The sequence below is a fragment of the Culex quinquefasciatus genome, chromosome 2 (genome assembly GCF_015732765.1).
Source record: "Culex quinquefasciatus strain JHB chromosome 2, VPISU_Cqui_1.0_pri_paternal, whole genome shotgun sequence".
Lineage (NCBI taxonomy): Eukaryota > Metazoa > Arthropoda > Insecta > Diptera > Culicidae > Culex > Culex quinquefasciatus.
Window position 1 is genome coordinate 134,822,772 of NC_051862.1, and position 24,081 is coordinate 134,846,852.

General features: G+C 35.1%; 1 protein-coding gene across 2 annotated transcripts in view; it reads right to left on the reverse strand.

The window, feature by feature from the left end:
• The window catches only part of LOC6033760 (RNA pseudouridylate synthase domain-containing protein 2), a 398,524-nt gene that overhangs the window by 10,170 nt on the left and 364,273 nt on the right, over positions 1 to 24,081 (reverse strand). For both annotated transcript variants that reach the window (XM_038251446.1, XM_038251445.1), the window contains 5 exons: positions 21,996 to 22,216; positions 14,805 to 14,995; positions 14,531 to 14,737; positions 14,156 to 14,457; positions 1,774 to 1,929 (listed from right to left, as the gene is read on the reverse strand). In XM_038251446.1, the coding sequence (XP_038107374.1) occupies positions 1,774 to 1,929; positions 14,156 to 14,457; positions 14,531 to 14,737; positions 14,805 to 14,995; positions 21,996 to 22,216 (1,077 nt within the window). The remainder of the gene's footprint in view (positions 1 to 1,773; positions 1,930 to 14,155; positions 14,458 to 14,530; positions 14,738 to 14,804; positions 14,996 to 21,995; positions 22,217 to 24,081) is intronic.

Genomic DNA, 24,081 nt, shown 5'->3' on the forward strand with positions numbered 1-24,081 from the left:
ATTTAAATTTTGTAAAAAAAGTTAATTAAAAAATCGGTAAATATTTTTTTCCGTGTACCAATTTTTCCGAATAGTCCTTCTCAATACCTACAACTTTGCATCCAAAGTAACAGATTTTTTAATATTTACGTTCGTAAAAAAAAATAAAAAGGTATAAAAATTTAAATATCAAGACATAGTTTACACATTTGAATGAAAAAAGTAATTTAATTAGTTTTTTTACATTTGAATGAAAAAAGAATTTTTCACTAGTTCAGTTGTTTTGCAATCATAAGTTTTCAAAAAATGTAAGATTGGACAAATACAAAAATTTAAGCAAAAAAAAAGTGTGGTACATTTTCAAAAATTTAAAAGTATTTTAAATAAACCCAACATGCTAAAAATGGTTATAAACTCAGGAAAAAGAATTTTAAATTGATTTCAGATGATTGTACATGAATTTTTATTGAAATTTTGAAGTTTTCAAAATTTGTGTTGCACGCTGATTTTTTGGGCCGATTTTGAAGAAAATAAAGTTAGAAAAAACATGAAATTTTAAAATGAATTTTTTTGTTCTAAATTAAAAAATGACCTTTCTGTGTTAATGTAGTTAGATTAGAAATGTACATTAAATTTCTCTTCAATTGACATGATCCATTTTTTTACAAACTTTTTCTAGTTTTTTTTTTCGATAAACAATACGTTTTTTCGGAATTTTGAGTACGCTATCAAATTTTGGCCGATTTTTGCGTGATATACTTTATGGATGAAGCCTTGGGCCTCCAATTCTACATAAAAGTCCCTTTGACACCAAATTTCCATCTCATCACAATTTAAGGCTGCATGTTATTGAAAACACCTCTTTTTTCGCATGTTAAAAAAAGGGTCGTACCGCCTATCCGTCACGAGATTTAAAAAAACGGACCTCGGATTCGTGATTAGGGACAAAAGTTACCCCTTAGGACAAAGTTTCACGCAAATCGAAGAGGGGTCGGGGCAACTTTTCCCGAGTTCGTGTGAGTTGATAGAGATTTACCCAAATATTTCTTTTGTAGAAATTTTGTCGTGATTTCTATCATATTTTTTTATAATATTAAAAATGAAATATATTTTTTTTTTTCATTTTTTTTATTTTTCTGCGAATAGATTAAATATTATCAAGAAAAAGGAGGAGAAGAAGTCAAATCGACGTAATTATCAATTGAATTTGTGCAAAGATGAGTTGTCTCTTAATTTTCATAATTAAACGGCACCAAACCTTCTGGCCCACCCATCGGGTATCCGGACTCCAATCAACATAGTAGGTCATGTACATCAATTTGACAACTGTGCTCTCTCTGTCGTCGTTTCCTCCTGAACTCTTGCTCAAAAATGCTTAAGGGCCTACTGATTGGCAAATTGGCACCCAATAGATGTGGGTCGCGACAAATGTTGCCTGTCAGTTTGCGTTCGCGCCAGACCATCGGAGGAGAGCTGTCATCCGCGATAGATTTATTTATTTTCAGTTCACGACCTCACCTCCTCGCTCCTCAACGAGCACACCGCTCTAATTTGTGAACTAGACGCTAGTTGGAGCTATTCTGGAGAACACGGGGTCTCCATTTAGAAAATTATGAATGCATTCCTCAAATGCGCCCTGTCAAAGTGAAATTCACGGACCGTGACAGACGTGTGTGTCTTCGTGTTCGGGGGTTTTGAAATAATTTCACCACGAGACAGAGTGAGATGTTTGCCAAGTGGAATAATGAGGACGTCTTTTCAAATTTTTTAATGAGTTCCTGGCTGGCGTCTTACCTTGTACTTCCAGGCGTGCAGATACATGACCAGATCCTGCGGCTTCGGGTCACGGTACCGCACCTTGCACTCGTAGCAGTGCTTGTCCGTGGTCATCTTGTCCGGGTTGAAGGCTAGATCGGGCGACTCGTGGCCGGTCTGGGTGGCCACCGTTACCTGAGGGGGAAAAGAGAGAGAACGAAGAATAAATTAGACTTTCCCCTAATTTCGTAGCAAGCCTGAGGATGTTGGATTGATTTAATACACAAAAAAATGGTAGGCTTTAAAAGTTATTATTTCAGTTGACATACGTTAATTATTTCATGGAAAGTCAACCTTGCGGTTATGAACAAGCTCAAAATAACTCGTCATCACAAAGGATATGACGTGTGCTCAGATATTCTATCAAAGATAAACATAACTTTATCTCTTCCTCACACACACTAAACCAACACACGAAACCAGGCAATCCCACTTTCATTTTGGCTCGCCAGCCCACAGCATGAATAGTTTTGTCCCAAATGATAAGAACATTCCAATGCTCAAATGAGGCCCGTATCCTTGAACTATCTATGACCAGCCTAACCTAACCCAACCCCTTCATCGTTACAGCGCAGTCACTCAGTCAGTGTGTGTGTCAAGTGAATGTGGTCGTTTTGTGACACGTTATCTCAATCTAGTCACTCACACACACAAACTCTTATGACTGTACGATTATGATAATGATAGTGGAGAGAGTCAAACAGCACACTTTTACTGCTGCCAGACCAGAAATGATTTTCCCTCTCACTCCCCGAAAGGGGGGGCTCGAAAAAAGTTCATCACGTGTCAAACGAACTTTCTCCTGCCGAGTCACCATTATCGTAGATTTTAGGACAGTCCGAACTAAACGAAACTGTAGGGGGGCCTAAACTGAAAGAGCACACCATAAAAGTATGCACGAGACAGTTTTTGGGGTAGTGATGTTGCGAAAAATGCTGACGTTGTTGGTCAGAAATTTTTCGAGGGTTAAGGGTTTATGGGGTTGGATTTGGACGAATTTGGTTGTGTTTCTCAATAAATCCTCTTCAGTGGGAAAGGTCAAACAGTTTGCTGCAATAAAAGTGGGTGCCAGTGAGAGATTTTAATCCTATTCGGTAATACTTAACAAATTATGATGTTTTGCCAGTAAGGAATTTAGCCACAATCGTTTTTTGCAACATCTCCTACCAGAATTTGGCAACACTTTTTAAAAATATTTTTATATAGTGCGTCCATTCCGGAAGTTCCCGGGACAAAATTCCCGGGATTTTTCGGGAAATTTTCGAATCCCGGGAATTTTTAAGTTTAATATTTCGTCCAGGGAAATTCAAATTTTGGTCTTGAAATTCAGATTTGGTTAAAGATGTAGATGCACAGTTCAATACTTTGTAATCGATAAGAATGTTATAGCATTACATGTTTTATTCAGCATTCATTTGGCTTATAAGGGAAAATTGTAAAAATCCGGAATCTATGGCAAATCAGGACTTGCTTCGAATTATGATAGCTGTTTAAGCCATTATTTTGCATAATGATTTGATTTTTTTTTATTGATTTCGGTTAAAACAATAACAGAACAAAAATAAATGTACACCGAGTGACCTAAAGATAAATTGTAAAATATTTTATGTATAAAACATAAAAATTTGAACTTATCTAAAATTGTACATGGACAGGTATGGTTTGTTGTCGTTTTTAACGTTTTCAAAGATTTTTTTAAAGATACATATTTCAGTCATGTAAAAAAATAATAAATATTAACAAAAAAACTTCTCGACTTTTTTATAAGGTCCTATTAAACAAATGTAAACATTGTGTGTATCCCACCTTATGTAATTGTCCATCGGAGTAAGCGGGATATAATCAATGCTTACATATGTTTATAGCGCCTAATACAACAACGAAGGACAAAATCTTTTAAGATATCTAAAAAATTTCAATCCTTGTTAAGATTGAGTGTAGATTATCACCAATTAATATTATTAGGCTAATTATATGATGTGAGGCTTGAAAAACATAACAAAAATAAAATGAGAAAATAAACTTTATGACTGTTTCAAAAATTTCCCGGGATTTGAAAAATATTTTTTCTGTTTTCCGGGAAATTCAAAACCCGAGAAATTGAACACATTATTTGTACATTTATTTCTTCTGAAGCTTTTGGAGGATAAATTAATATTTTCTTGCTCAAATCATTATTAAATTAAAATTAAATAATGAATTTGATTGTACTAAAGTACACATCCTCCAAGTTTTTAATTATATCTCTATATTTTAAAAAAATTAAATAGGGTCAACTATCTTTTAAGAAAGTTCCTATTTTGAAAATTGTTAGTCCGACTTTTCGTTGCCTAGACTTAAAAAAAAAAATTACGAAACATGTTTATTTCTAAGTGTTACTTGCCATAATTAAAAAAAAAATATCTTGAAATTATGGATCCTTGAAATATTAAAAAACAACAAGATGGTGAATTTTTTTGATGTTCTTTGTATAAAATACTTTCAAAATTTTAAAACCTAGAACTTTAATAAAAATTATCAAAGAAAGCAATGCTCTGCTCTTTTGAATTATCAGTCGTGAGGAGATGAAACAGGATTATTTTTCTGCAAATAAAAAAAAAATGGGAATATTTGTGATTTGAAAACGGTGAAAGTTGTTAAAATGTTTTATTTACTGTAAATATTGTGTGAATATTATTCAAAAAGTACTTTTTGATAGCAATTTTGACTCTGAAAAAAAAATGTTTTCGAAATCTCGCAATTTTGACAGCCTAAAAAATCATAATTTAAAAAATTATAGCAATGCCAAAATTAATTCGTGCACACTAAGTTAAGTCCAGTAAAAATACATAAAAATAAAAAAATCAATGCAATGCAAATTTGATTTTACAAATCGTGAAATATCTTTAAATATTTTTCTAGCCTTTTCAGTAGATCAATTTTATTATTCAATGAAGTATTTTTTTTATGTTGTGGGAATTTATGTATGGGACAAACTTCAATCGCTTTTTTCTCAGCTTGCTTTTTTTGCATACGGGACATTTATGGGACAGAGAAAACTGATTCGAATAAATTTCATAGACATTACTTGGCAATGTTTTCAAACATTTTTATGAACAAACCTTACCGATTCAACAATATTCGAAAAATAAACGTAAATTCTATTAGTTTCACCCTGGATTACGGTAACAGAATATTGCAACAAATGTTTATGGATTTTTTTTGTCCAGTTTCAAAATCATTTAAAAAAATATTCCGAAATTTGGAATGTAAAAAAAAAATCAACTAAACGAAAAAAAATCATGTATTATTACTATACAGGGTACCAGCAGCTAAAGTCAAACGATAAGGGGTACTTAGCCAAGAAAAGAGTGAGAATCGCTGGTTGCACTTTTAAGTGCTTTTATCATAGAAATGTTTAAATAATGGCCTAAATTCAAATTTATATTCTTTTTTGTTGTTTGTTGTTTGTTGTTTGTTGTTTGTTGTTTGTTGTTTGTTGTTTGTTGTTTGTTGTTTGTTGTTTGTTGTTTGTTGTTTGTTGTTTGTTGTTTGTTGTTTGTTGTTTGTTGTTTGTTGTTTGTTGTTTGTTGTTTGTTGTTTGTTGTTTGTTGTTTGTTGTTTGTTGTTTGTTGTTTGTTGTTTGTTGTTTGTTGTTTGTTGTTTGTTGTTTGTTGTTTGTTGTTTGTTGTTTGTTGTTTGTTGTTTGTTGTTTGTTGTTTGTTGTTTGTTGTTTGTTGTTTGTTGTTTGTTGTTTGTTGTTTGTTGTTTGTTGTTTGTTGTTTGTTGTTTGTTGTTTGTTGTTTGTTGTTTGTTGTTTGTTGTTTGTTGTTTGTTGTTTGTTGTTTGTTGTTTGTTGTTTGTTGTTTGTTGTTTGTTGTTTGTTGTTTGTTGTTTGTTGTTTGTTGTTTGTTGTTTGTTGTTTGTTGTTTGTTGTTTGTTGTTTGTTGTTTGTTGTTTGTTGTTTCTCAATTTTAAATTTTTTTAAAGAATTTTAAAAAAATGCATTGAAGTATACTTATGAATAATTATTGAATAAATAAAAATAGATTGCTTTTGATTGTTTTTTATACAATATTTTATACAAATAAAAAAAACGAAAAATATATTTAGGGAATTGCATTCTTTGGTAGTCTGGGAACACTGCCAAAAGATCCAGGCCTAATGTTTATATAAAAGTCTTTGAAAAGCCATCAAATGCATCTGAACAAATTGTACTTTGACTACTCATCACTCATTCGCATATTCAGCACCGGAAATGATGTCTGGTCTAATTTCGAATTCAAGTGCATTTTGGACATGGTCACATTCCCGCAAAAAAAACGCACTCAAATTTGTTTAAGCGTGTCAGACACATTCGCACCAGCAAAAAAACACATTCCCGCCTAACCTAACCTTAACCCAAACCTCGACCGAGCCCGAACGCCAAAACGCCAGCAACCGGAATTGGACACCACCACTTTGGCCACACTGACTGCTGTGTGGTGCACTCCGGGAAGCCCATATGGAACCGCGTCAAAACTGCATCAGGACCCGTTTTGGGGCTGGCCAACGGGTAATGCTGGCGAAAATGACCACAGGCCAAATAAACTAGTTATAGAGTTAGTTAGTTGGATTCTGGGTTGGGTTCTGCATCCCGAATGCGGGGTGGCTAATGGCTGATGGTTGGTCGTGCTGGGGTGGACGAATGTGAAACCACTTATTAGTGATACCAGCCCTAAGGCACACACACACACAAATTCGTTGTCGCCGTTGTGGTAGGTTGTCACAAACATCGAAAACTAAAAGAAACGAAATTTGTATGGCGCGTGGAAAAATTACACGAAACAAACAACAACAATTTAGAAAAAAGACTCAAAATCAACATTCGACACGCTAGTACAACGTCGACTAAATATTAGAGTAGAGTGTGTCGAAACACACTCCCGCTGATGTTGGGTTGGACACTTTGTTTCTGTGTGATGTACGGGTCTAACCCAGGAAAGGGCAGGCAGTCCGGAGTGAGTGAGCGTGTGTTGCACATGTTTGCAGATGAAGTAATTAACTTTTGATAAATTTATGCAAATGAAAGTGGTGTGGCGAACGCTCTTTAACGTTGTCGGTTGATGCTGCTGCTGCAGGACAAAAACAATCACACAAAACCACTCTTCAAATAAGAGCCATCCTATGCTGGAGTGGAAAACATGGAATTCAATTTTGCTGCAAATAACTCGTTATTATGTGCGGTGCTGGCTGAAAGTTTTCCCCCATTTTGAGGGGTAGCAATTTTAAAGTCGTTGAAATATTAAGTAGCAAATTTCCGACAAATTAGAATTTAATGCCACGAGCAGACAACCCGATGGTGTTGTGCACAAAACTACTGATTAAAAGTGCACAAGTGCAATATTTCATACAAAATGCAATCACTCCAAAACGGGGCACTCGAACAAAGTTTCCTCCCTCGTGAATGAAATGCATCTGGCATGAAGTGGCGGTGTAGCACATCACACCCATTCACACCCACACTCATCTGTTTCGTCACTGAATAAACTAACCGGAATGATGTTTATGAAACTAAGCTAAATCTTGCATCCACACAAGACAGGTGCTAATGAAATTCATGGTCTGTTCAGCCATAATTGTGTGTTTGTTTTTGGCTTGAGATCAGGGCCGTATTGAGTTTCAAAGTAAGAATAGAGAATTGTGATATAAAAAAATAACAATTTCAACATTTTTTAATGTTGAGAAACAAACATTCAAATTACAGTCAATACTCGGTTATCTTCTGAATCAAAATAGGTTCAGCCGTTGTCCACGCTCTACACCCAAAATTCAGAGTCGAGATAATCGTTCTCTCAAAATTTATTGAGGGCTCAGTGCCAAAATCGATAGAATAATGGTACCAACTCACACCATCATAACAAATGAGTTCATTCGTTAGTTGAATCAATAAATCTCCAACAAGTGTCATACATCGACTTCTGACTTCTCCTTGGTCACCAAGCTGTGGTGGCCGAGGCAGCTAAGTCATTGGATTGGTTTGTCAAAGGTCTCTGGTTCGATTCCCGTTGTCGACATTTTTGGTTTTTTGTTTGACGGATGAACTTTTTTTGCAAATGAACCTCGAGAGTAGAGGGTGACGATTCTCGAGATTTTCAATTTCCCGGGAATCGAGAGTTGAATTTAACCATTTCCCGGGAATTCCCGGGACCCGGGATTTTTTTTTCTATGGCAATAGTGGCAATAATTTAAAAGGAATTGTAATTATATTGTTTTTTTAAATCAATTAAGTTACATTCGATTCATACTTATTCTATAAAACTTCAGTATCCTCTTTATCTGAGGAACTATATCTACCTTTTGATTTTTTTTTCTGAATCTGCAAATATAAGATCGATTCTTCCGCTTTTTAGGACTCAAAATTGTAGTTTAAAATGTTAACGAATCTTTATTCGCACTGAGTGATTTTTCAAAAGTTTCACAAGCTTGTTGCATGAACTTCTTATTAGATGTTTGTGAAGTAAAACAATAGCTAATATATAATTTCCCAGTATTAGGATATTTGCAATATGATAAACAACGACTCAAAACAACAATTTGAACTTTTTTTTCTTTTTAAGGTCAACTGTAAATATTCATTGAAGAAATATTTACAGTTATCAGGAAAATCCGAGTGTTCACAATTGGTGTACCTTAACTTTACAAAGATTGACAGAGTGTTTTTATCCAATATATAATTGAATATTAAAGTTGACGTGAATCACAAAACAACTTATCGACATCAAAAAATAAATAACCTTGATACAGCAAATTCAACTTAGGTACTTAGAATTAAAAAAAAAACATATGGGGATTGCAAGATAGGATATCGAAATTGAACTTATTTTGAAAAAGCTTTTCCCTCTTAGAAACATTAAATAAAAATAATTGAAAAAAACTTTTGATTTCATTTCTGGGAGAAACTGCTAAGTATGCTTCAAGAAAAATTTTGGGGTCCAATTTTTTTGGCTTCTCTCAATTATAGTTATTGAAATTTTTGATAAGTTAAATTTTAAACTTTCTGAATAAAAAGATCAGAGAAGCAATGGTTTATTCAAACCTTGTACATCGAACATTGAATTTCCAATGTTCTAAGCAATTTAGAATTTTTCAAATAATTTTCTGATTAGTTTATATAATTTTGCTTCGATATTTATAAGTATAAAATTTCCCGGGAGTCTCGACCGAATTTCCCGGGAATCGAGAGGTCCAAAAATGGTCGATTTCCCGGGAAATTTTTCCCGGGAATTCCCGCTCGTCACCCTCTACTCGAGAGAATAGTTCTATCGCCCATCTCGAGCTGTGTTCTCTGCGTCCGTGAATGGTACCACTATTCTCTCGACTCGAGACCATCATTCTCTCGGACTAGCGCTGCCAGTTTTGGGTGTACACTCAAAAAAATGAGTTCGCGTAAACGTGCCACCAGGAACCAGGAAGAAAACTGTTCAACTTTTATAGTGCATTGCACCATGAAAGTGAACAGTTTTCTTCCTGGTTCCCGTTGGCATGAACTCTGTTCACGTTTACGCGAACTCATTTTTTTGAGTGTATACAAAAAAGATTTGTTTTGTATGGAAATCGTTCACGAGGGAGGGAGGGAGGGGGGTCTGAAATTTAATAATAAGTGTCCACGTGGTTTATGGATAATCCCTTTTCGAAAAAAAATATTTTGAAAATTTGGGAATCAAGACTCACAATTGAAATGAGCGTAATATTGAATGTTTGGCCCTTTTGAAATGTTAGTCTTGAAACTGGACTTAAAAACTTAAATTTTCTTGTTTCTTTTTCTTTTATTCGCTGTATCTCAGCAACAAGGGTTTAAATCTTCAATGTTCTTTAAGCAATTTTATTGGAAATTTTCTTTTTTCAGGATTGAACACTATTTAAAGATGGTTATATATTCTAAACAATGCATTCTATAACAAAATATGTGATGTACTTTTCAATTGAAAATTTCGTTTAACATTCAAAACTGAAATAAAACAATCTTTTTTTTCCAAAACAAAAGTACATTTTTTTTGCAAAAATTATAACTTGCTGGCAAATTTTTATCTTATCTATTTTTTACTTATCTATGGCTCAAAACATTCCAACAGTTAAAAACGAATTTTGAGAAATTTAATTTATGTGAAAAAAAATACAAAAATCGGCAAAACTAATTCTTCCGCGAACTTATTTTTTTCTGAATAGTCCTCATCAATACCTAAAACTTTGCGGAAGACACCAATTCGATCAGAAAATTGCTTCAAAAATTACAGATTTTAGAATATTTACGCACCAAAATTGTATGAAGATTTGTATGGGGGAACTAATCACACAAATGGAAGGCTCTCACAAAATTTGAGCAAAATAGAAAAAAACACAAAACATGAAAAAGCACGAAATCAGCCGATTTCGTAAAGAATTGCTCAAATGATCATTTAAAAAAATTAGCTTGCCTTTGAAATTTCAAATAACTTATCCAAAAATAGGCGAATTGCCCTATACGAGCTTGCTGTTTTTGAATAATGGACATTTATGTGAACTGAGGCAGTAGCTTATGTTTGAATGATTGGAAAACCATACAACAAATACTGTGACAAGAACAGATAAATTTGAATAAGTTTTGAAATATGTAAAAATTTGAAGAAAAAATACATTCTTATGAAATTTATTGAGAACTGTACAAAGGAATGATTTTTTGTAGAATTTTGCAATTATTTTCGATGTTTCCAATAGCTTGTATTTTTTATCTACTTATTTGCGTTTAAGGATTTGAATGAACTTTTTTCATGAATATCTTTATAACTATTGATGATAGATTTTTTGATCGGTTAAGTTTTAGAACTTTTCAAAAAAAATTGTGCACGGAAAAAAATCACAAAATTTTTGTATGATTTTTAATCACTAAAAAATTAATTCTCTAAGTATGCATTTTTAATTATCGATTTGATTTGATTATGTCAAATAAAATTCCAAAAATCGTTTAAAAATATAAAATAAGGACTTTTCAGAAAATGTAAAGAGCACGGAAAAATCCTTAATTTATGTAATATTATTAAAATTATTTCAGGGGACTGCACCTTTCGCACAAGAGTTCAGGATGGTGTAAAATCTGCTATAATTATAAAAATTGTTGAAAAAGTGATGAGTTTTGGAAAAAATCTAAAATCCTAGTTTATAATCAGTTTTTTCAAGTAAAATGCTTTTTAAGGTGAATTTGTTCGAAAAATAAAAACATATTTTGAACTAAAATATAAAAAAATCCAAAAACTATTTTTGAAATGCAAAATCAAGTTAACCCTCTACTGTCCAAATTTTTTTTTCGAAAATATTTATTTTTCCCGTGTTCAGGAGGTCATTTTGAGCAACTTTTGTTCTACGAAAAACTTTACTTCTCTTGTTTTATGTTTTTCTTGTTTCATTTTTAGTATTTTAATTTGCCTTTATCTTGTTTAGTTTATGTTTGTTTTTGGTAGTATTTGGCCTACTCTACCACCTAATATAATTACTAGAGTGTAACAAAAATGACTTTTTGGCGGGCATTCAAGGGTTTGTTCCGGTGGGCATACTGAGCCCAAATCCAAAATATGAGCTTGATTGGACGTAACAGGAGCTGGCGCTCCGCCCTTCAATTTTAAATGGGATTTAACCCGTAAAAAAAGATTTTTTCAAAAATGTCACTTTTTGAGGCATTTTGGCCACTGGAGCGTTTATTTTCAACATCATTGGCGTGTAGGCCAGATCCTTGCGCATCTTTTGGTATATATAACATTGAAATTTGGAGCACTCTGGAGCTCGGTACAGGCCTTCAAAGTTTGGCATTTTTTCAAAAAATCGGTCCAGGCAAAAAAGATATGCGTCGCGCCTCGCAACGCCCTAGACGCCATTTGATTTTGCCGGGGCCGATTTTTCGAAAAAATGCCAAACTTTGAAGGCCTGTACCGAGCTCCAGGGTGCTCCAAATTTCAATGTTATATATACCAAAAGATGCGCAAGGATCTGGCCTACACGTTAATGATGTTGAAAATAAACGCTTCAGTGGCCAAAATGCCTCAAAAAGTGACATTTTTGAAAAAAATCTTTTTTTACGGGTTAAATTCCATTTAAAATTGAAGGGCGGAGCGCCAGCTCCTGTTACGTCCAATCAAGCTCATATTTTGGATTTGGGCTCAGTATGCCCACCGGAACAAACCCTTGAATGCCCGCCAAAAAGTCATTTTTGTTACATCCTAATAATTACATTTCGCCTATCTAATTTTTTCATGTTTTTACAGTCACTTTTTCAATTTTTTGCATGTTTTTCACATTTTCTGCTATAGAATCGCACCATCATCATTTAAATTGCAAAAAAATGCGTAGAGGCATAGTCTGGGACACTCAAAAAATTACTGCATACTTCTTTTTACTGAAAATATAGGAAATGTTAGTAAAAAACACTGCCAAAGTTGACCCCTAAAAAATGACATTTTTAAAAACATTGGCAAAGTCACATTAAACAATTTTAACTTCCAACCCTGAAATTTTCTAAAATTTTAAGAGTTCTTCTCTCCAATGCTTTTTAAAGATCAAAAATCGGTTGGAAAATTGATTTTTGGCGATTTTTTAGATCGAAGCCCGTCTAAAGGCGGGGTTAGGTTGTAGAGGGTTAATAACTAACTTACAATTTTTGTATCATAAATTGCATAGTTTTCAAGTTTCATGCATTTTAATGTAATTTTGTTGGAAAAATGTTTAGTTATTAGAAATAAAAAAAAAACACTTTCCCGAAGGATTTAGAATTTCACAATTTAATTAGATCACACTGAGAAAAACTCATTTTTCACAATTTAAGGCTTAAGGGGTTACATACATGTAGAAAATCTAAATTTTTCAAATTTCCGAATATTTATTTAATCCTTTAAAAAGATGAATTCCAATAACCCCTGAAAGTTTCATGAATATATGTCATGATTTATGTGAGTAGAAGACGATTTAAGTTTAAAGTTCTGCCATGCGCAAAGCGGACTGTCTTACTTTGTAAGCGCTTTTCTCGGAACACCGAGTTGATTTACGGGTGCCACGATATCTCGAGATTGGATGGACCAAATTGGCTGAAATTTGGGGTGAATACTCTCAAGACATATCCTGTGTGCATGACGAAGCCCGATTTTAAAATTTTGCATTTAAAAAAAATACAAAAATCAAAAACCGACGATTTTTAATATGAAAAACACAAAAATATTTTTATCTTTCTTTAAAATAAACTTTTTAAAAATCAGCCTTCGTCTTGTACACGGCACCGGTTTAATGAGTCTTCACAAAAATTTTGAGCCGATTTGGTCGAAGCAGTGTTAAGATATCGTGGCACCCGTTTTTTGAAACTGCTTACTTCAAATAGCTATATCTCGGCAATGATGCAACCAAATGTCTTCAAATTTATGTTGATAATAGTTAAACATGTTTATTTTAATGCCATGAAAACAAATTTAAATTTTTTTTTTCAGTGTGTGCCAATACCAACCCTTGACATTTTTGCCGATTTACATGTATGTAACCCTCTTCTGAGTAACCAGCAGTCCGATCAAAAAAGTAAAAAAAAAGATCTATAGGAAATCTTCTCAGCTTTGCAAAAAATACTGGAATATTTTCGGAAAAAAATCACTCTGAAATGCTTATAATTTGAAAACAGATTACTATCTTGAATTTGCATCATTAGATTTTTCCAAGATGGTGGCCAAAATGGCGGCGATGAATTATTAGAAAATGCATTTTGCAATTTAATTGTCAATCAATTATTTAAATTTGACTAAAATGTTTCATACAAACCTTCGGATAATTGAGTCTGAACTGTACTTTTTTTTAATATAAACTAGTATACGCGGGAACTAAAAACCGGAAAAAATAGTTTTTCATGAAAATTTAATAACTTGAGAATGTTTATTAGGTACCAACATGTAAGCTTTTGGTTCAAATATTCAATGCAGTTTCAACCCTTGACCACGACTCTGTGTGAACTTATCATCACACCTTTTAATAGCTCTCCCAACCCAGCCAAACAACTAACTGTTTATGCAGAAAGCTATTACAAATTGTAATTAAATTTCTAAAATAACACCGACCATCGTTTGTCGGTTTGCGTTTTTTGCAGCACTCAACACAACTGTAAAGGGTCTCGTCCACGTGTGCCCAGCAGTCATCGTACGATACATGGCTTGGCAAACAGACAAAGCTTCTCCTCCCCTCACATGGTTCGAAAGATCTACGCAAAGGACACTCTGCTGGGCAAACAAAGCCTCGGTGCATTGTTCCATTCCGGTGAAGAGTGCCCAAGAGTGCAGGGTACATCTCCTTCATCTCTTCATGCGGAGTTCTGGCACAGCAAAAGTTTAAATATTTAACTTACCTTCTGCGACTGCAGCCGGGCGTTGATGGCGACGACTGCGGCGGCCGCCGAGCTCGACACGGACTGTGAACTGCTGCTGACGATGTGGCTGACGACGCTGTTGCTGCCGACGCCGACGCTGCTGGTGCTGGTTCCGACGCTGGACGACGTGTTGAGCGTCGCCACCACGTTCGGGCTCAGCATCGAGGCACACATGTTTTCGTTCGGACTTTCGCTGCCCAGCGACACCGGCCGGGGGCTTTCCGAGCAGGGGGACGCCTCCCGGGACACGCTCTCCGAATCGTCATCGCTCAGAATTGGTCCTGTTTGAGAGGGGAACGAAAACTTCAATCAACACCCATGTCACTGCCAAGCCAACCCCCCTCCGAAACTTACCCTTTCCATCCTCCAGGTCGTTCTTCATCGGTTTGAACATCGACAGCTCCGAGTCCCCGTCGATGCCGAGCCAGTTCTCCGCGTTGTGAATGTTGATCAGATCCTTTACCAGCTGTTCGTCGCTCTTGCCGCCGATGTCACCGCCGCGGCCCTTCGACGGACCAAACACCTCGTGGTTGTACAGCGGATCGTTCACTACCGGATAGCCTGGAATCGACCAAACAATTAACTCCTCCAAAACACTATTGAAAATAAGTTTCGCTAGAAATCTTACCCAGATACTGCAGGTGCACGCGGATCTGGTGCATTCGGCCCGTAAGTGGCTTGCACAGCACGACGCTGCTGCTGCCGTTGTAGCCCAGCTTCTGGAAGGTGGTGGTGCACTCCTTGCCCTTGGGGGAAACCTTGCACACGCCGATCTTGTAGCTGACCACCTCGATCGGTTCCTTGCACTCGATGATGCCGCTGTGGGGTGAGGAGGATTTGAAAAATGTTTCAAAATTAGTTAAACGTTCTTTCGTGATTGTAAATTCAAATTGGTTTGATTCTAAATATGATTCATGTCGTTCGGACTTAAACTTTTTCAATTGTCATTTTTTACCATTCTGATTTTTAAAAGTACATTCAACTTTACTAGAAACCGAAGTTTCATAAACATATCGTTAACCCTCTAAGAACAAATCCCACTTCTAGAATAGCTTGGATTCAAAAAGTAACCTAAATCCAAATTTTAATTTTCAAAAATCATATTTTTTAAATAAAATGTTGGGTATCATGACTTTACTAGTTTTTTTTTTGTAACTTTGCCAATCTTTTGAAAAATAAATATTATTTTTCATGTGGCCATCTTTTTTCGTGTTTCAAACTAATATCCCCTAGTTGTCAAAATAAGTATGCAATAATTTGTGTTATTTTTTTGGTTTGTCACTTTTTGCTGCAATTGAAAATTTTATGGTTTAATTTTATGAAAAAATTAAAATAACACTTTAAAAAAAAAGAATTATTGTTGGGAAATAATAAAAAACAGAAAAGAAGGCAAGAGAAGCGAATTGAAGTTTGTTGACTAGGCCTAAAACTTCCAATTAAAACAAAAAAAAAAAAAACAGGATAAATGCATTAGAATTTAAATTGAATGAAGAAAAAAGAAGAGAAAAACAAGATGAAAATGTATTTACGGTGAAATGGGGTAAAATTTATTGAAGATCGAAATGCTTATGAATGAAAATTTGATCTATTTTTTTATAAGATTAATAGAAATAATTTCAACATTCCAAAAATAAAACGGCTTTGTAAGAATTTGCATCAAGGCGATTGCAAATTTTACTTCAAGTTTTTGCAAACATTTCAATTCTCAAAAAAAAATATTAGGGAGTCAAATAATACCTGAATTTAAACTTTCATTGCAATAACTTGTAAAATTGATTGTAAATTAGTCAGAGTATGTTTTATAGCGCATATTTCTGCATTTTATATGAAATAAAGGTTCTCGGTCCTATCCTGGTTGCAGCACATAAAAAGACCTAATAAAAATAAGTTGTGAATAAAAACAAATAAAGACTATTAAATCAGTCTAGTTAAATTGTTTTTTCTGTCTTTCCTCCTCCCACGCCCTTAATTTTTTTCAAAATATCAGGGGCAGCATAATCTTTATTGCCTAAAAATTGATATTTGCAAGGAAACACCACTTATTTAATCGATTGTACACTATTCAGAATATATTGAAAACGGTTATATTTGCCTTTTGAATCATATAAGGTACTCCAAGACATTTCACTGATTTGAAATTTAAAGAACCACAAATTGTTAAAAGACGTTAAATTTTTAGAAAAAAATGATAAAAAAATCATTGATACTCTTTTTTTTTGTAAAATTCTCTGATATTTTTAGTTTTACAATTTTAAAATAATTCTTTATTTTTTCATTATCCTCCTTCCCCCGACTTTAACCTGTGCCGAAGGACAAACACTTTAGATAAAAATTGTAAAAGCTGTTTTTGCAGCGAACTATTCAAAAAAATGAAAACAGTGTTATGTATTCTTAAATTATGAACAGTTATTTTTTTTACAATTTTAGTAACTTATGATCTACAAAAAAAACTTCTTTTGTTTTAAATTGTTCCTACAAATTTCGAGCATTTTTTATAGTGGGTTTTAAAATCTTCACAAATGTAAGGTAAATTTTTAAATTATTTTTAACTCATCAGGTAAAAAAAATCGCTTATGAATAATATGTTCACAATAAAACTAGGTCGAATAACTTATTAAGATATCATTAACTGAACTATTATAGCTCTGAAAATCAATATTTTTCTGATTTTTTCTCAATTGCTGTTGGATTAAAGTTGGCAACACTGTCAAATGAATTTTGAACATCTTGTTTCATAGGTCAAAAGATGGTATTTTTGGTCATTCAAAGCAAACCTTTTTATTGAAGAATGGTTGATTTGTGTTGTTTAATTTGTGATTAAATAAAATCATTTAAGAATGGGTAATTATTCCAAAGCATAACCTTTTTTCAGAATTCATTTCATCAATACTTACAATTTTACTGAAGATACCATTCTTAAGGTACCGATTTACCTTTCAAAAGGTCAAATATTCAATATTACGCCCAATTAAAATGTTAGTCTTCATTCCAAAATTTTCAAAATATTTTTTTTTTGAAAAGATCAGAAAATTTCACGCATGTATAATTTTTTATCATTGGAAAAAGGACCATTAGTTTCTATGATAATCTAGAAAATAAAAGGCTGTCTGGATGAGACTTTTGTTTATTCGCTGTATTTCATCAAACAGGGATCCAATCTTCTCAACTCTTCTAAAAAAAATGTTCTGGAATTATCATGGAAACTATTTAAAAATAATCGAAAACTGGAATTTTTTAGTTTATATTAAACATTAAGTGTAAATATCATGAAAACAATGCACTTTATCAAAAAATAGTACTTTTCGAATGCAATTTTGATTTTACATGAAAAACAGAAGTCAAAAGATTGTTTCGACTAAAATTTCTTTTTATCCAAAATACAATTTTTCCAAAAAATCTTAACACTTCGACAAAACTTTTGACCATACTTTTGTATAGCTTTAAAGTTGCGGGTTTTGTCCCATTAAGGGGTTACAAACATGTAGAAAATCTCAATATTTCATGTTTCCGAATATTTATTAAATCCTTAAAAAAGATGAATTCCAATCCTCCTCCTGAACTCCTGAAAGTTTCATGAAGATATGTCATGATTTAAGTGAGTAGAAGACGATTTAAGTTTAAAGTCCTGCCATGCGGAAAGCGGACTGTCAAACTTTATGAGCGTTTTTCTCGGAACACCGAGTTGATTTACGGGTGCCACGATATCTCGTGATTGGATGGACCAAATTGGCTGAAATTTGGAGTGAAGACTCTCATAACATATCCCGTGTGCATGACGAAGCCCGATTTAGAAATTTTGCTTTTTTAAAAAATACAGAAATCAAAAACTGACGATTTTTTATATGAAAAACACAAAAATATTTTTTCTTTTTTTAAATCGGCCTTCGTCATGCACACGGGACCGGTTTGATGAGTCTTCACCAAAATTTTGAATCGATTTGGTCGAAGCAGTGTTGAGATATCGTGGCACCCGTTTGTTGAAACTGCTAACTTTAAATGGCTATATCTCGGCAATGATGCAACCAAATGTCTTAAAATTTATATTGATAATAGTTGAAAATGTATATTTTAATGCCCTGAAAACAAATTTAAAAAAAAATGAGTCTTTGCCAATACCAGCCCCTGACATTTTTGTCGGTTTACATGTATGTAACCCCTTAAACATATCAAAAATAAAAAAAAATAAAGATTTAGGGAAATTATTTTTTGTGAAAAAAGGTAATTGAAAACTCGACAATTTTTTTGCATGTACCAATATTTTTCTGAATAGTCCTCATTAAGACCTACAGCTTTGCCGAAGACACTTAACCGATCAGATAATTCCTTTAAAATATACAGATTTTTGAAGATTATCGTATCATTTTTGTATGGACAGCTGCCAAAATTGTATCGAACCAATGACACAAAATGGTCTCTTTGGTCATAGGGAAGGCCCCTGAAAAGTTTTAGCCTATTCAGAAAATAAAAATAAAACAAAATTTCCGGCTTGGTGGAGAATTTTACATTGCAAGGACTGGCTTCGCTTGCGTTCAATCATATCGATAGATTCGCAAAATTTGAAACCAAGGTTCACCGTCCAGGTTTTGTAATAATGTCATCATAAAGAATAGAAAGATTTTGTTTATGAATTGGTTTCAAAAAGATTGAAGAAGTGAATTATTTTTGCTTTCAGGCAAAGATGATGTTCTAAGTTGGCAATTTCAATTCCAAAAATAAGAAAGAAAAACAATGAGTTCACTGCAGACCAGCCTTCATCCTGATCCTGCAAGTTAATGAATTCCAGGCTTATCTGTTTCCCTCAAACACGACCATCGATACGGCACTGAGAGCCATTGTCCTAATTGGATCCATCAAGTCTTCCTGACACCCAACCTCTCCCCACGCAATCAGCCTGCCAGTTAGTAAGTCGAATCTTTAGTGCAGTGAAAAAAGAGTAACCCCCTCCAGCAAAGAAACAAACACCACAGTGTGTCACTAACCCCCACAATTCAGGCAGTATCGCGCGCGCCCCAGACAACGGCGCGGCGTCCCGTTCCGGAGTTGATCTCATTCCGGAATGAATTTCCATCCCATCAGGCTGCCATTATATTGGCCATCTCCAGCAGGCTCCGTTCGATTTTCTGCACATTGTGGGTCGCGTTGGCCTCTCGGTTGCTGTTGGGGGCAAATGTGTCTCAAATCAATTTGTTTGAGAAAAATCTTGAAGATTTACTTCAACATAAGCCACTTACGCAGTTATCGGGACTATTAAACAGGGGAAAAATCCCTTTCACTAATGTTCGTCAAGAAAACGGAAGGAAGCGCCAAAAGGAACGTCGAGGAAAAAATGTTGAATAAAATAATCAATTTCATTACCCTACATCCAGACAGCAGCAGCAGCCAGTGTCCTGGGGCATGATGGGGGAACATTTTGCACCAGGGTGGAGGAAAACTCCCCTTCGGGAAAATGAGGCTGCCAGAGCGTCTGTTGGTATGTCGGGTTGGGTGACAGGATGAGCAGGGTGGGTTCAATTAAAAGCAACATGTATTGGATTTTTATCGGGATAATTAAATTACCCAGCCCACATGGTTGCCCTTTTTTGGATTTTTCGCTTCCTTACTTTGCGGAAAATCCCAGTGGGTGGCAACACTGGCGCTGTTGCTGCCAGCATCTCATCTCTTGCTTTCAACTCCGTACCCATGGGTAGATCGGAATGTTCCGAGAAAGGCTCTTCTCCGCCAGCATGTAGCAATAATAGTAAACGGAAAAGTCATGTTACTACGTGTTGCTTTTGCTTGTTTTTATGGTTCACAATGTGGAGCAAATGTGAGAGACGCCACCCAGGGCACTGAACTTGGCGCCAACTACGTGATTGGGAGTGATTGAAGGCTTGGATGGGGGGAGGAAATTGATGGGTTGGTAATTGCTCGACACATCATCGATCAATTTGTAACACATTTTATCATCCTTTTAAACTTCAGCATCAATCAAGAATTTCATGCTTTCACTTCAAGTTTAATTTAAAAATTGCAGAATTTTGTTTCAGCAACTTTGAGTCTGTCTTAGTTCATCTTTATCTGTAATTTTTTTTTGACGCAGTTTATTACATTTTTTCTCATTTTGTTTTACCCTGTCATAAGTTCTCTCATACTTTTTCAGTCTCTCACAATCTGTCTGTCTCAGTCCATGTCAATCTGGCTCTGTTTGATTCAATTTGTCTCAGTTATTCTAAGTTTATCTTAACCGGTCTCAGTCTTGTCTGTCTTGTCTATTTGTACGGCTTAGTCTGTCTCAATCTGTTTCCTCAGTTTGCCTCAATCTGTCTCAATATATCTCAGTTTGTCCCAGTCTGTCTTAATTTGACTAATTTTGTCTCAGTTGGTCCAGTCTGTCTCAATCTGATTTATTTTGTCTAAGTTTATCTCAGTCTGTCTCAGTCTGATGTCAGTTTGTCTCAGCCTGTCTCAGTTTGTCCCAGTCTGTCTTAACTTGACTAATTTTGTCTCAGTTGGTTCAGTCTATCTCAATCTGACTTATTTTATCTCAGTCTGTCTCAGCCTTTTAAGTCTGCCTCAGTTTGTCTCAGCCTGTCTCAATTTGTCCCAGTCTGTTTTAGTCTGCCTCAGGCTGTCTCAGTCTGTCTCCGTTTCGTCCTTAGTCTGTCTCAGTTTTTCTCAGCCTGTCTCAGTTTGTCCCAGTCGGTCTTAGTCTGTCTCAATTTGTCTCAGTCTGTCTCCGTTTCGTCCTCAGTCTGTTTAAATCTGTCTCAGTTTTTCTCAGCTTGTCTCAGTTTTCCACAGTCTGTCTTAGTCTGTCTTCAGTTTGTCTCAGTTTGCCTCAGCATGTCTCAGTTTTTCTTAGTCTGTCTCAGTCTGAATCAGTCTGTCTTAGTCTGTCTCAGTCTGTCTCAGTCTGTCTCATTCTGTCTCAGTCTGTCTCAGTCTGTCTCAGTCTGTCTCAGTCTGTCTCAGTCTGTCTCAGTCTGTCTCAGTCTGTCTCAGTCTGTCTCAGTCTGTCTTAGTCTGTCTCAGTCTGTTTCAGTCTGTCTCAGTCTGTTTCAGTCTGTCTCAGTCTGTTTCAGTCTTTTTCAGTCTGTCTCAGAGGGTATCAGGCTGTTTCAGTCTATCTCAATCTGTCTCAGTTGGTCTCAATCTGTCTTAGTTTGTCTAAGTCTGATTCAGTCTCTTTCAGTCTGTCTCAGTCTGTCTCAGTCTGTCTCAGTCTGTCTCAGTCTGTCTCAGTCTGTCTCAGTTTGTCTCAGTCTGTCTCAGTTCGACTCAGTTCGACTCAGTTCGTCTCAGTTTGTCTCAGTTTGTCTCAGTCTGTCTCAGTTTGTCTCAGTCGTCTCTGTCTGTGTCAGTCTGTCTCAGTTCGTCTCAGTCTGTTCCAGTCTTTTCTTATTTCCATCTGTCTTAACGGTGCACATCAACCAGAGCTTTTACACCCAGATTTTTGTTACAGACATTTTAGTATCTTCAAAACTACGGGTACTATCGAAATATTTTTTTATTCATCCCCTAAAGTACTGTCCACAAAGCAATTTACAACAAAGTTTGATTAATTTTACAATCCCGTTATTGCAGGATTGGGTTCGTAAGTTTGACAATTTTGGAATAAGAAGACAACAACTTCCTTCGTTGCTGTGCACCCTTAATTAATTTCAGTTTGTCTATTTTTAAACCAATTTGTCTCAGCTTGTTTGAAAAGGTCTCATCTGTCTTCGATTCCTTTAGTTTTCCTTATTTTAAATTTCGAAGCATAGTTTATTGGTTTTTATTTCAATTTTCAGTGTTATCTATTCTGTTTGAAACAATTCAAATTCAGCATTACAATACTCACTCGGGGAACTCGCCCTCCACCCGGCAGATGTACTCCTTCTGCACCTGCCGGTTCCGGATCTGGTGCTCCATCTGGCGGGCCTTCTTCGGACTCCGGCCAAACAGCAGCAGGCCCGACGTCAGCCGGTCCAACCGGTGGATCGTGCGCAGGTTCTTCAGGTTGTACTCCTTCGCCAGGATGAACACCACCGTGTTGTGGCGATAGCGGCCGCACGGATGGACCTTTTTTTATTTGTTTGTTGTCATTTTTTTTGGTGACGATTGTTTGTTTGGTTGAGATAAAAGAGAAATGAAACCAAAATTAGAATGCGCAAGCAGCAAACACCGACTGCTGGTGTGTGTGTGGTTATTTGCATAACTTATTACGGTAGAATTTAGGAAAATAATTTTATGCTAATTATTTTAAACGAGAGAATAAGAGATATAAAGGTACAGAAAACGCAAAAAAGAAAAGTTAACCAGGGAAAAAACAAAAGGCATTCAGAGATGAGGAACCCGAATGGGAGTTGAAACGATTAGGGTCAAGGTAAAAACGGAAACGGTTAGCATTGTTTGAACAGAGGTAGTGAGAGTGAAACACAAACCAGGTTAATTAATCACGAAAAAAAAGGTGAGGCAAGCGACATCCGGAGGGTGGCGGCCAAAAGGACCAAACCATTCCTGGGACGTTGATTTAGGCAATCAGTAGAGAATCAGAGCAGAAGCAATTGTACAGATATTTTTGGGGGGTAAATGGACAGAATATTAAAAAGGAAAAAGGTTACATTTGTTTGCATCGTGTTTTACGTTGTTTGATCGCTGCTGAGCAAAGTATTCCCTTTCTCGAACCGCAATTACACATAAATTTCCTTTTTATGGTATTTTTAACAGACAGCAAAAGCTCATAAAAACTATATCTTCTTCAAATTGCAATCAACAGTAAGCGATATGATGTATGTGATATCTAAGTAGAGATATTGGAACGGCAGCACATCGTCGGAAAGGTCGTTAAACTTTTACAAGACGGTCGCAAAACCCGGCGCGGTGATTTATGGCACACGAATCAGTCTAGTCAATCAGAACTGGAAACCGCAACGAAGAGGTCGGCGTCGGTTGATGTGGGAACCAGCCCAAACAAACATGAGCACGAAGAAACACCTCCAAATGTGGAAGGTAGGTTGCGAGGGCAATTTACCGTGGTATGTCGAAGAAGTGTAATTGTTCAATACAAAATATGAATAAAACTAAATTTGTACACCAGATACTACTTAAACTAAGGAAGTAACGTTTGAAAAGCTTAGGAAGAAATACTATTTTTTCTAGTCGACTTATTTCATGTGACTTTTCCAATGTTTAGAATTTGTAATTTATGCAATAATATGCGAAAGAAATTTTTTTAAGCGCGAGTCGAAAGGTTTTTAAGTTTTATTTTTCTACTAATGACATCTAAAAAAATGTGCAATTTTGTCTACATTATTTAGTCAAGTTAGTCATTTGTATCCCCGCTTGAATGTCATTTGCCGCCAAAATACGTTTGCATAAGTGTCAAAATCCAAAACAGTATCGATAAGCAAGACTTTTCAAAACAAGTTTTGAAAAGCACTAAGTTTGATGGTCAAATGTTTTTTTTTGTTATTTTTGGTGAAAAGTAGACCATAACTTCATTCTAGAATGTCAGGAAAAGTAAGTAGATTGACAACCTGCACGGATAGAAATCTTGTTAGCATATTCGGTTACTCTATGTTTTCGAATTTGTAAACATTGAAATCTTTCGAAAATTATCAACAATTTTCTCCATTTCGATGCAAATGTTTGTCAAAAACATAGAGTTACCGGTTATGCTAACAAGATTTCTATTCGTGTGGTTTCACCACATAAGAGGATCTAATAAAAATTTGTTTTGAATAAAAAACTTGCACAGTACAACATCTTTTGTTAAATATTTCAAACTAATATTTCTCTAAGATATTTTATTCATGAAACATATAATAAAGATTATTATCATTAATTTTTAAACACCATGTCACATTTTCAATTTGAAAAAATGAAGGTTAGGGAAAATTATATAATAGCGACAATAAAAATGTGGATTTATCTTAAAGTCTTGC